A 12,596-nucleotide genomic window follows, 5' to 3' on the forward strand; every position below is an offset into this window, starting at 1 on the left:
TTAAGGGGGCTGTATATTGTCACTGCCCAGTGATCCATGTTACGTTTCTGACAGCTATGTTATTTGGTAAATATGTAGTAATTGCTTCCAGAATTAACTAGAGTTGCTCTTCTGTGTCTGTATGAGAGATTTCCTGTGATGTGCGATCCCTTCGTTAGCGCAGTGCTCATTAGGCACTGGAGAGCTGCTGCAGGCGCAGCTGGGTTTTACGCCTCTGCGGGTGTGGCGTTGGTCCGAGGGGCTAACTTCAGAATAATCGGCTTCTCTGGTGATAGGAGTCCCTGTGAGCTCAGCTTGAGAGGTATCTGCAATGGTGAGAAGGAAAAAGCACACTTGAAGTTAGACAAATGAAATAAGGAGAGATTAAAGGAAGCTTGGCCATGGTTTGGGCATAACTTGGTCTATAGGGGTGATTTTTTTTCAGGGGCTTGAGGCGGTCTCTTAATTTTCCTTCAGAGCATAAATCTGGTCGAACTCCCACCCAGCTTGGAGCTGTATTTCAGAAAATTCACATTGGCAAAAAAAAAAAAAAAACACCTATTTCTGGGAGTTGCTGAGCTCCGGTGGAAATACAGACCTGCCTCTTCTAGTTTTTTTTGCTGTTCTTCCTCATGGAATGTTTTCCCTGTGCTTGCTCATTGCAGCCTCTTAAGGGACCAGGCGATCCCAGAACAGTGAAGGGAGCTCTGGTAACCCAGGCCCTTCTCCCAGGTCCCATCACCCACCTCTGGCCTCCCGTAGTGCTCAGGAGAGGGACCCAGTCCCCAAAAGTGCAAAGTGACTGTTGTCAGCACCCAGGGTAACCTGGCTCATGTACAAGTTTCCAAATGTAATGCAAGTTACTCACCTGAGTTTCTTTGCAGACTTGGAAGGTGAAATGTTGTAACAGGGCGACAATGGCAACTTTCAGGCTCAGGAGAGCAAACCTCATCCCAATGCAGTTCCTGGGACCAGCTCCGAAGGGCAGGTACGTGTATGGGTCTATGGTATCTTTGTTTTCCTTACTGAACCTGGATAATGACGTGTTGGGGAAAAAAAAAAAAATGAAGACAAGAAATCAAAAATCTCTCTATTTACTTATTCAGAGATTTCTTGCTGAGGCCCTACAGAAACTTGCTCATTTTTATGCAAAGTGTCTCAGCAATTGAGTGCTGTGTTAGGGCCATAGTCCAGGGCAGGAGGTGGGATCCCCTTCCAGTGTTTGAGTTTAATTTTGGCCATCCAGGCCAGCAGAAACCACATGGAAATCTAGGCAATGTGCTGTCCGAAAATATTTCCTTTCTGTTGCTTTTTGTGAGAGGGAAACCATGAGTCACCTTTGGTAGGAGCAGCCTATGTCTTCAGTCTTGTTTAGGAATGAGAGGAAGAGGCTGCTTATGAAAATAACCAATTAGTGATAAGTGACTTTCCTGAAAACAAGGAGAAGACAACTCTTGGAAGATCAGCTCTGATACACTTTGAAGCAAAGCTTGCGTGGAGGGTAAAAAAAAAAAAAAAAAAAAAAAAAAAAGTTGGCAATGAAGGTGATACAGAAAGATGGACTAGGAGTCCAAAATATTATCTACATGTGCCTCTTCAGCAAGCCTAAAAGCTGTATACAAGATGTTGTAAAGTATCAATATTATTCTCCCAATTAGATTATGTTGTTTGAAACCCTGCTTTAGCTGCAAAGCTCATTTTCGTCTTAAAATTACATTCCCATGAGCCTGCAATTTCTCTTTGGTATTGTTTGTGGAAAGATAGGAAGAACACCATTAGGAAGCTAATCAGATTAATACTTAATTACTATGTGAAGAAAAAGCAGCAGGATATTTCTTCCCTTTCATTACATGTTTTGCAATTTTGTACCTTTCTGGTCTGAACTCATCTGGGTTTGGCCAGTGCTCAGGGTTGCGGTGCAGGATGTAAGGTGGGATCATAACAGCGGCTCCTTTTGGAATGGTCACCCCATTTATTTCCACGTCTTTCTTGCAGACTCTCTCAATCCGTCCCCCGAGGGGAAAGAGACGAAGGGTTTCATTCATGGTCATGTCAAGATACTCCAACTGCATCACTGTTTCGTATGTGAGAGGAGCCTTCGGACAACAGGAGAAAGGTGGTCAGGTATGTTGGTGTGAGGATGGGATTTTCCTAAAATGACTGCTGAAACCAGACTGTCCCCAACCCCTTCTGCTTCAACTGTGTCTGGCTTGCTGAAGAACAAAACACAAGGTAGATATTGCAGAGTTGGTTAAATTTTCTATCCTTGAATGATGGAGACTGATGATAAATTCACATTGATTTGTGCATGGATGCAGGGTATGGCAGGTATGTGCAGGGCCTGTAAGGCTGTAGCTGCCAAAAGAAAATTGCTACAGGACTAAGTTGTCAGTGAGTGTCTTGGAGCTCTTAAAAGATCTCAGGACGATGCTTAGGAGCTAAAGAGTCATTCTTTGGACTGAGCTAGGAGAACAGCAGGGTCAGAGGTGTTTGCTGTTGCTCAGCGTCCCCTTACCTTGTTGGGAAAAGCGCTATCGATTTCATCCACCAGTTTCTGCTGTACATCAGGGTGCAAGGCCAGTTCGTAAGCCAGGTAACCAAGCGTGTTGCTGGTGGGCTCATACCCAGCGAAAATAAAGATGAATGCTTGAGACAGGACCTCTATGTCAGTCAGGGCTGTGAAGAGAGAGGACGTGGAGATGAGCAAAACTGGTGTGGACAGCCTCAGCAAGGAACAAGGAGCAATGGGTGGGGTTGGGGCAGGTTTGCCGTGGTGCATTTCTGGTAATGCATAGCTACTCAATCTGTGTGGAAAGTCATTTGATTAGAGAATCCAGGAAATTGTCTGGGTGTAAATGATTGATTCCCTGCCAAGGGACCTTTCTCTGGGAAATGGCTCCCCATGTTCTTCTCGTTCCCACAGCCCCCATTCCCCGATGAGTATTTGGACACAGTTACCTTTGTAAGAGTGATTCGCTTCATTGTTCCCATTAATGGGTGATTTCTGGGATTCAATCATCATCTGCAGGAAATCTACCCTGCCCTGAGGAAAAAAGCAGGAGAGTTTCTTTGGTGACAGGTTCTGCAGGGAGGGCTTGCACAAACATCTTCCAGAGCCCAAGCGCTGCTTCTAAACTGAAGGTATCACCCTGATGCACATGGCTTCCTTGTAGTAAAGCATGACACTTGCTTTTTATTTCAGGAACCAACCTGTCCTTTTCGTGAAAGCATTGGGTGAGAGAGTAATGTCTCAAGTGAGTTTCAGGAAAGGCATTTACATTCTAAGAGGGAGAGTTTTGTTGGGAAACACCTTCCGTGTTTGAAAAGTGAGAGGGGAAGGCACAGATCTGGCACTGCTGTCCGGTGCTCTTGCACTGCTTACTCTGCTTTCCCTTATCCTCTTACTAATCTTCAAGGAAGATGAGTGGCTTACTTTGCTGACTTATCAGAAATTTTGCAAGCCCAAGCTTAAAGTCCTTCTGCCAAACCTTTATCTGTACTCCACTTCAGATCATGGATGTACGAAGTCCACCATGCTTCCATGCCAGAACTGGTCGAATCAGACTTTCCAAAGGCATTAAAATCAAGTGCTTGCGGTTTAGTAACTTTGGGGTTTTACTGAGTCATTGGACTTTGGCTTCGCCTTTGATATCATCACCCTTGAATGATATTTCATTTGTGTGTATTGAGAAGAGGGAATTTGCTGCCACTACTGCTAGCAAATTCATGTTTGCTTACCTTTTGAGTCTCCTTTTCACGATCCTGCTTAATTTTGGAGATGGATCTCATGAAGAAATCTACAGCATCACTGGGAAAAACGCTTACATTGAACTTGGCCAAAAGAGGGCATAAAAATGGAAATACAACTGAAAAACAAATTGAGAATGGAATTGAATAATGTAAACTCCACCTCATATAAGATAGCTATGGATGTTACTGAAGCAGTCATCATGGTAATCACAAATTATTTCCTTTTTTTTTTTTTTTTTTTTTTTGCCTAGGCTTTGGCTTTTTTCCCCTCTTTCTCTTTCCCTTGGGATCATTTGTCTTCACACAACCCTCTTCCGTCTTCCTGTTAACTGGACATAACTGAACTGGGTATAATCTTAGCTTTAAGAGATGACCAAAGGATATGCCACCTTTTACCATGGTTTTCTAAGGACAGGTTACGTCTGTGCTTTGTGCAGCACTACAACAGAAAGGTAGCTTAGAAGAGAAATATTTCAAATTCTGATTTTTTTTCAGGTTGAGCTGTTCAGTGTTGTTCTGTGCTCATACAAACACTTTCAAATCCCCTTCAGACCACTTCCTTTATCATAGGAATTCTCTATCCTGGGCTTGTTTTATGGGTTCATAAAAATCTATAACACCAGAATCTCCTCTACACACAGATCACAACTTTCCCTGTGTATTAGCGAGGTGTCTAATCTTGACTTAAGGTTGCGAGTGATTTAAGGTCCATCATCATCACTGCTAGAAAATTGCATCTAATTACAATCCCCACTCAGAACTCTTCCAGAAAATGCATTTCAGATAGCACCACTCTCCTCAAGCCTCACACCTGAGCTCTCAATTTAAGGATCATTTTCCAGCCTGTGTTTGGATATTGGCTGGGATGTTCTTGTTTGTTGCCCTGTGGATGCCAAAAGTCAATGAAGCTTTTACTCATCTCCTTCCCAGTGTTCTAGTATGAAGCTAACAGTGAGGAAACAACGAGACAAGAGCCATTAGGACTTCCATCCTGGCTAGTGAGGTTATCTAAGCAACAGTTGGTTGGCCAATGTATAGGATTCACAAGTGTCTGATATGCTTGCTAAACTCATACATCAATAGTACTCTGACACCTGAATAAAGCTTTCAACAAAAAGTGATTTACATGACACAATGAAGACTGGATCAAAAAAGTCAAACTTGACCAGTTTCTTCATCTCTCTGACAAAGGGGTCTTTGGGGTTGTTCATGGAGTCAATGTTCACACCAAATGAAGTGCTGGTAACCACATCCATGCTGTAGCTTCCAAAGATGCTGAGAAAAGATGGAAAAGGTACTGTGATTAAACATTTGCATGATGTGAATATATTTTTTCCTAATGCCTAAGTCACATTCAAATATAAATTCTTGTAAGACCCCCTGCCTGGTTGTTGAAAAGGAAGTTGGATGTATGGCAACTGGGAGGCACTTAGAGTGAAAAGGATGGATTTTAGAAAGGTTTGGTGCCTGTGTGTGTTTAGAAATCAGACAGCCTTCCTGGAGATGTTAAACAGCATGTGGCTGCATGAGCATGTTAGTGCAAGGACAGCATGGGGCTCTCGAGCATCTTAGCTTCTCAGGGAGGGGTGGTAACACACCCTGCTTCAAACATGCCACAAAAACAGCATCGTTTGACCCCGTGAAGCCCTGTGATGGTACAAACTGTCCTTCAGGCTGCTTCTCCTTATGGGGCTACAGTGTCTGCTGGTGTGCTGCTGCCCCTTCTGCATTGTAGCTGCTGTAGCAGGGGTTAAACAGGTTGTGAAGCAAGTTGCTTTTGTTCCAGAGCCCATTTAAAGGATGTGGACAAGGACAACAGACATGGGGCTGTGTAACTGCCTCCCTGCCCAGTCCCACCCCAGCAGCAGGGGCAGGTGGTAGAAGAGGGCCCCACGGTGCTGTGTGGGGCTGGGAGGCCCATGGCCCTACGGGCATCCCCAGCTTGCTGCAGGGTGAGGAAGCAGTTCATAGGCCCCGAGCATATGTGGGGAAAAGTGGGTTTTCCTGTGGAATTTAGTTGTCATGGTTCTGTGGATATACAAGGTTAGGCTCATGCATATTTTCTCACATCTAATTCCCTTTAGAAGGCTTTTGTGGGCCTCTGCTTCTAGGAAGTTTCTCTAACATCCTAGTTTAAATTTCCCCTTATGAATTTCCAGCCAGGCTCACAGCCAGCCCTGTTCTTTGTTTCAGAGGTCTGGTTTGCCTAGCAAGTGATCTGTGCTGCCAGTAATGAACAAACCACAGCACTTGCTAACAAGGCTTGTTGCTTAGCCTGCTGCTCCTAGCAGCTACTTACTCCTTCACTGGTATAGAATCATCCTTTTCCACTCTTTTTTGAACGTTTTTCACCAGCACTTCCCCATAGTGCTTCATTATAGGAAACATCTGTAACACAAAACAAAGATGGTCACTAAAGTACAGCACACTTCATTCCTTTAAGACAGGCTTATAAAGACTACAGGGGTTTTCATGAATATTTACAAATAAGATCTTTCTGTTAATTTTTTTTTCTTCCTTTTTACATCAGGCATAAATTAAACAGGCCAGCTCAGCTGCCAGGCTCTGACTACAGAAATCAACCCCCGTGACTATCTCAGCCTGAAAACAGCCTACTGACTTTCTGATTTAGCTTGTACTCGATCCTCTGTGTTTTACCTCCTTTAGCTTCCCACTGGTGAAGGTTGGAGAGAGCACTGTACGAAGCCGTTTCCACTGCTCGTCTTCAGCTAATGAGACAGCGTTGTTCAGCACCCCTGCTAGATCCATGTGCTGGAGGGAAAAGGCAAGGTGTTAACCTCAGAAGTTCGCAGCTTCCTCCCAAGAATGGGAACGTATACACATTATACATGCAAATACATAATGCTTTTTCCTCCAGTAAGCCACATGAGAGGCTATTTTCATATCCTGAACAACTAACCAAACACACCCAGTGCCTGGGCACGTGTATGCCCACACCTGGCCGTGACACCCAGTGCACCCAGCTGGGTGGCACAGGGACTAGCGGGACGCCGGCAGGATCCTGCATGCTCACACAGGCTCAAATTCATCCTGTTTGTGTGTATATGGGCAAAGGGATGAGCAGAATTTGAAATGCAGGCATATAGCCCGGGCTTGCAGTCCCCAGGCTGTTGTAAGGCAGGGGAACAGTGACATACAGTGGCCACTTACAGTAATCCCCATAGTGCAGTCACGCAGACCCTATGGGAAACCCTGCTGCACGCTTGTTTCCTCCTGTACTTTGTTTTCTGGAGTCTCTTGTACATCACAGTGCTGCTGCTCTTACCCTGCGGTTGGTGAAGGTGGAGTAACACTCCTTAACCAGCACGGATTTGATGATTTGGGGGTCCAAGACAGCTAACACAGGTTGCCTGCCATCGTAAATCCTGGCGGGGAAGAAGAGGAGATGGATGAACAACTCCAGATAGTTGAGCTGCAGGCTAATGCTTGGGAAAGAAAACATGTCAAATGCTCCTCTATCACCAGCCTTGCTGTTCTACAAATGCTGAAGTACAAGAATGTAGAAATAAGGGATAGAAGAGGACTCCCAGGCCACCTCCCATCTGTTTTTGTAAATGATAAAGGGGCTAAGCACCTTCCAAATTCTCTGGGAAAAGAGCTGGGCTCAGACCCTCAAAGGAGCAGATACTAAATGAAGCAAGTGTCTTCACTTTCTCCCTAGACTCAGTGTTTTTCCAGGCACTTAAACACATTACAGTATTAGAAGGAAACTTGTTCGACCCCTTCCAGCCTCATGAATTGGGTGTCTGGAGACTTGGGCTGGCAGCTCTGAAATATCCTCAGAGATAAAACTTGATCCTTGTTTTTGTCAATTTAAGCTGCCAGTTTTGAATGTTTTCCTGGAACAGATATAGATTTAAGCAGGTTTACATGTCATCCCCTTTCACGCAAAGATATCTTTCCCAGGCTCAAATTTTTAAGTTGCTGTAGGGGCCAATAGATGTGTTACGGAGAATTTGTATGTTTGCAGCCCAAAATATAACAGCAGCTACAAAAGCCATAGGAGATGTCCAGAGCAGAGCAATGATAGCTGCCAAAGCTCCCACTGCAGCAGGGCAGGATCTGCACCTGCGGCTTTGCTCAGTGTTGGGAATTTGCTCACCCTCCTCTGCTGTTTGAAACCAGAACTTGACTTCCCAGCTCCACATTCCCCCTTAAACAGTAGTTTTGCTATTGATTTTGTTAGGAATGGGTGAGGACCTTTTGTTATGGTCTTTGAAACAGCTTTCATAGTATAGATTAAAGCAATTTCTGTACAGCGTGGCAGTGGCACAGCCCTGCAATCCATGGGCTTTAAGGTGAGCCCCCACTTGCACCCTATTGCAAGCTGCACCATTGGGGCTGCAGGGGAAGGGAGATTTCCTACAGGTTTTTTTTTCTTTCCTGTTGTATGGATTCTGGTTTTTAGCTTCAGAAGAGATCGTTGGTTTATATGAGTACTCACCCCCACACTTTCCCATATTTCTGGAAGCATTTGTTGTCAAAATCCAAGAAACCCTGTGGAAAGCAATTTAAAAATGAACTCAGGACACAGCGGAGGGGACGGTGTTGGAGAGGTGGTTGGAAAGAATATCTTCAAGCTGATATTCAGAGCTGCCTCCCTGAAAGCACTGAAGGGCAGCGCTCGTATCGTGCTTGTGCAAAGGAGGCTGTGGATGAACTACTTGCCAGGCCCCCAGTAAAAGGGCAGCTGTAAATCAGCCACCTGCAAGTGCTCATTTAGAGACACGGGAGAGGAAAGGCCCCGTGGTCTGTGCTCCTGAGCCATTATCCCGCGCTGGCCTTTGCACAACCTGTGCGTTAGAGCGGAGCTTGGCATTTGGAGATAACCTATCATCGCCATGTATCTGCTCAGCTACAGCTGTATGAGCAAACGCAGATATTTCTGGAGCTGGGAGGGCTTCAGTCACTTACTTTACGATATTCCAGGCACGTCCCAAAGAAAGGCAGAGGTGTTGGCCCAGGGATGCCCAGCTTCTTGAACACACCAAACGGCCAGGTTCCATATCTGTGGGGCAGAAAACACAACTGAGCACTGTGTCACCACGGGGCTGCGAGCTCCCTGAAGCCCTGGGACTGCAGCAACGTCCCCTTGACTCTGCATAGTGGAGGTCAAGCCAGGAGGTGAGAAAAAGTGGCCCAAAATTGCCCTGCAAAATAAACGTGGCAAGGCTCACTGCTGCCATGCACCTTCAGAGAGATGGCTTCAGGGTAAAAGCTGTTGCCTTGTAAAGCTGTTGCCTTCTGGTGGAAGCAGGACCTTAAAGCCTTCAGCAAAATGCAAAAGAGGAGCTCATTGCCAACTGAAGGAGAGGCAGAAAAGAAAGCTGGAAGAAGGAACACCAAGCTTACATGTTTTCATTGAAAGGAAATCAAAGTCATGCCAGAAGTGATGTCCCAAACAGGGCTTTTGTCAAGCTGTGCTTTAATTTCATTTATTGTTCTCCCTCCCCTTAGCCTGCATTAGCTCAGTCATGCATTAGGAAGTCTTGTCTTGATGGTGTTCTCTTTAGATTTCTTTGACAGCCTTACAGATTCCTCTCCTCTGAAGCACCCCTTTTTGGCAGCTGTAAAGTTATTACTTCTACCTCGGGGCCTTCTGTTTCTCAACAAGGGCCTGGGCTGCAGCCCTTTGAAGCTTGTCTTTGTCTGTGTTGAAAGAGCTCTTCAAAATATTTGGTTTTGGTAAGCAGCTGCAGCTTCCCAAGTGAGCGGTTCGCTGCAGAAGGGATGTAAAACTGCAAAGGTTTGGTAAAGGGTTGTTATCAGAGATCCTGTTTGGGCCACGAGCTGGTGGCTGCTCAGCCCATGTCGTGGGGAAACCTTGCTTTAAAGCTGGGGAAAGAGAGGGGTTTCCCTTAAGATTATGAACATTTACTCTTCCAAACCTGGAAGGGCACCAATAGGATCAGGGTCCCCAGCACAGGTTCTGCTGAAGCACAAAAATGGACCTCATCCTGTGGTCCAAAAGAGCAGGGAGAAACCAGGGAACAGGGTGTTTGTGTGTGCGGAAATGTTTCACAGAGCTCAGCTTGTCAATTTTTAACCTTTTCTGTCAAATGTTCTTTCAGTGCAAAGTGTAAAACGTTTGCGGATTCTCACTTGTAAAGTTCATAGGCAGCTGAGGAGCAGGAGTACCAGGAAATGCCAGATTCAGCTGAGTGCAAAGCCCAGCAATGCTATAGAAACATAGGCGAGGCTTAATCTGCTTGAAACACAGCCAGGAGAACGAAATCTAATGCTCTTATGGCTAAAACATGACACGGTTTTCAGCAGGCTGAGAAGGGCCATTCAGCGTAAAGCCTGGGAATAATCATTAGATCTTCTTACCATGGAAATGAACCAGAAATGCCTGATGGTTGTTCATGTGTGAACTGGAACAGCACTGCCCCGGACAGACACAAGGCATCTGAGCAGCCTCCTGGTGCTGATGGCACTGAAATGTCTATTTTAGCTCAGATATCAGAGCACAGGCATCTGGGCTTTGTCCTTCTTGCCCCAATGAAATTACGAGTGGCTGCAGAGGGAGGGGGAGTGCGGTAGCCAGCAGTCCTACATCACCACAGTTATTGAAATAGGAAGGTTTGGGTCAAAAATAAGGTTTTTCTTCTTGGAAGAGCCTGCCCCAAATGAATTTTTGAGTGATCCAAATCATGGGAAAGGGTTCAAAAAACATGGCCAAAAGTTTCAGAACTTACTGAACCACTGTGGCTGGAACATTGCCCAGGGTAGATAAATGTATTGTGCCCATGTGCACCACATTAATCATTAAGGTTTATGGCTACCAACATGCTGTCTCTGCCTAAGGGCTTGTCAACACCACAAAGTTTGTCAGTCCAGCCTTATAGGCAGGGACTTCCAGTGGAGGTGCTGCACATCCCAGCAGAAGGGTTTTTTGGCTGACTGTATGTGATGAATGGCATCAGCTAAGTAGACAAAAGCATTTCTCATTGGCATGGCTGCCTCTGCAGCAGCAGGGTACAACTCCTGCCTGATGGAATTTGTCTGGAAAGCCAGGAGCCAGAGCTGACCTTGCTCTGGGCTTCCTTTCCTCCCCCTGTAAGGGTGGGCTGGGGGCAGTACATGTGGTGATGTTCCTGTAGGAGCACCAAATGTTGAATTTCTGCAGTGTGCCATGCATGTTGCTGGTGCCTGTACATGGAGCATCTCATCTGGGCACTACAGAAGGGGTCAGGAGTAAGAGCTGATCCTACAGCTGCTCAGTCAGAGAGGCACAGCCTTCCTCAGGCTGTTTCTGTGGACAGTAACCTATACTAACATATACAACCTGTGGTAACAAACCCTTGGCACCATTATAATTTAATGATTGCCTTGGCACTTAGTAAAAGCATTGTAACAGTCCATGGGATTATTCCAGACCTTAGTAAGATCCTTCATCCATACAACCGTTAGACTCCTCTGCTACTTCCCAGAGCCTTTCACACCTACCTGTTTGCTCTTCAACAGGCTGGTTGCATGAGAACGAACAACGGCAAGAACAGAAAGAGCAAAGAGCCAATAAAGAATAATTTACTCACACGAACAGGAGGGCTACAACAATAAGCAAAAGGGCCCAGGTTTCAGGAGCGAGGGAAGGAAGAAGGTTCATCTTGGCTCTTCTCTAGTTGGTTTTGAGTTCTGTCTTGATGCGTGTGACCCTCTGTCCCGGGTCTGCAGGAAAAAGGAGAGTTTCACAATGTGTAGTCTTTGGTGTCCAATCATGATTTAGGGGTTGGCCTCCACTCATGAAAGAGGAGGAGTGAAAGGCAAAGGTAGCACAGTATGCTAATCTGAAAAACATAGTTCATGTGATAGATAAATGTCTGGCTGACGTAACTAAGGTTCAAATTATTTAAAACATACATTTTCAGAATTTCAGCTAGCTTCTCTGTTGCAATAGTAAGTAAAAACTTCTTGAGTAATGCTCCTGGGCTCCTATACTGAAATAAATAAAACCAAGTTACAGTGAAAAGGTAAATCATAAAGCAGGTGTCAGAGTTGGTTTACAAAAGGCTAAGGGAAAGAAAAGTGAAAAGGTTATTGGAATATTGTATGACAGGATCTTTTCTGGCAGCTGAATTAACTTTGGCAGAACTTAAGATTTTGTTTAAAATATCTTTATTTCTGTATGTGTTGTGAAGAGGAAGTGCTGCCTGCTTCCTTCTGGGGTGGGTCAGGAACAGCTTCTAACAAATGCAGGAATTGCCCTATTTGCCCCGATAGGCCATGAAGACTTTACAAGTCAACTTTTCTTGCTGGGTTTATGGCTGGGCATTTTGTAAGAGAAGTATTGTTCCACAACTATGAGCAGATCTTGACTGAAGCACCATCAGTTCCAAACAGGAGCTCAAGGCTTATGAAAAATCTTTCTGCGGTGGTTAGAAGAAAAGCACAAGCAAAGGGAAAAAAACACTAGTTTTATAATGGTTGTCTCATAAGGAAGGAACAGAAAAATACCAGCATCCTAGAGGTGTGGATGTGATATGAGAAGGTTATGATGGTGGAGAAAGTTTTGCCATTTGGATGGTGTTTATAGGTGATCTTAGCACCGTGGCATGAGGTTATGTGCTTTGCAAAGATGCGTACTATGACATCTTTAGGTCTTCATTCAGGACTTTAAAATGAGCAATTCTCTTCCTGTTGACAGAGCTGTCATCTTCTAAAGAAAGTTGACTGCATGCGCAGGTTGGTGTTGGGTTGGTGTTGCACATATTAGGAGCACCAGATGCTCCGATTGATGCTGGGTTAATGAATGAGTGCATCTCCGTCCAGGTGGTGATGTGAGACTTTCTGGGAGTTACCATCTGACTTATCTCAAGACTATTTGTATCTCACTTCACCTTTGC

At 45.1% G+C, this 12,596-nt stretch overlaps 1 protein-coding gene across 1 annotated transcript; it reads right to left on the bottom strand.

The window, feature by feature from the left end:
- Positions 1 to 206: 206 nt before the first annotated feature.
- LOC311214934 (cytochrome P450 3A9-like) lies at positions 207 to 11,359 on the bottom strand (the record flags this gene model as incomplete). The annotated part of the gene is made up of 13 exons (XM_084295807.1): positions 207 to 305; positions 848 to 1,010; positions 1,849 to 2,075; positions 2,495 to 2,655; positions 2,938 to 3,022; positions 3,718 to 3,845; positions 4,856 to 5,004; positions 6,029 to 6,117; positions 6,388 to 6,501; positions 7,016 to 7,115; positions 8,195 to 8,247; positions 8,665 to 8,758; positions 11,289 to 11,359. The coding sequence occupies 13 exons, from the start codon at positions 11,357 to 11,359 to the stop codon at positions 207 to 209; spliced, it is 1,533 nt and encodes a 510-aa protein (XP_084151933.1).
- Positions 11,360 to 12,596: the final 1,237 nt, after the last annotated feature.

The sequence above is a fragment of the Netta rufina genome, assembly GCF_964035555.1.
Source record: "Netta rufina genome assembly, chromosome: 15".
Taxonomy (NCBI): Eukaryota; Metazoa; Chordata; class Aves; order Anseriformes; family Anatidae; genus Netta; species Netta rufina.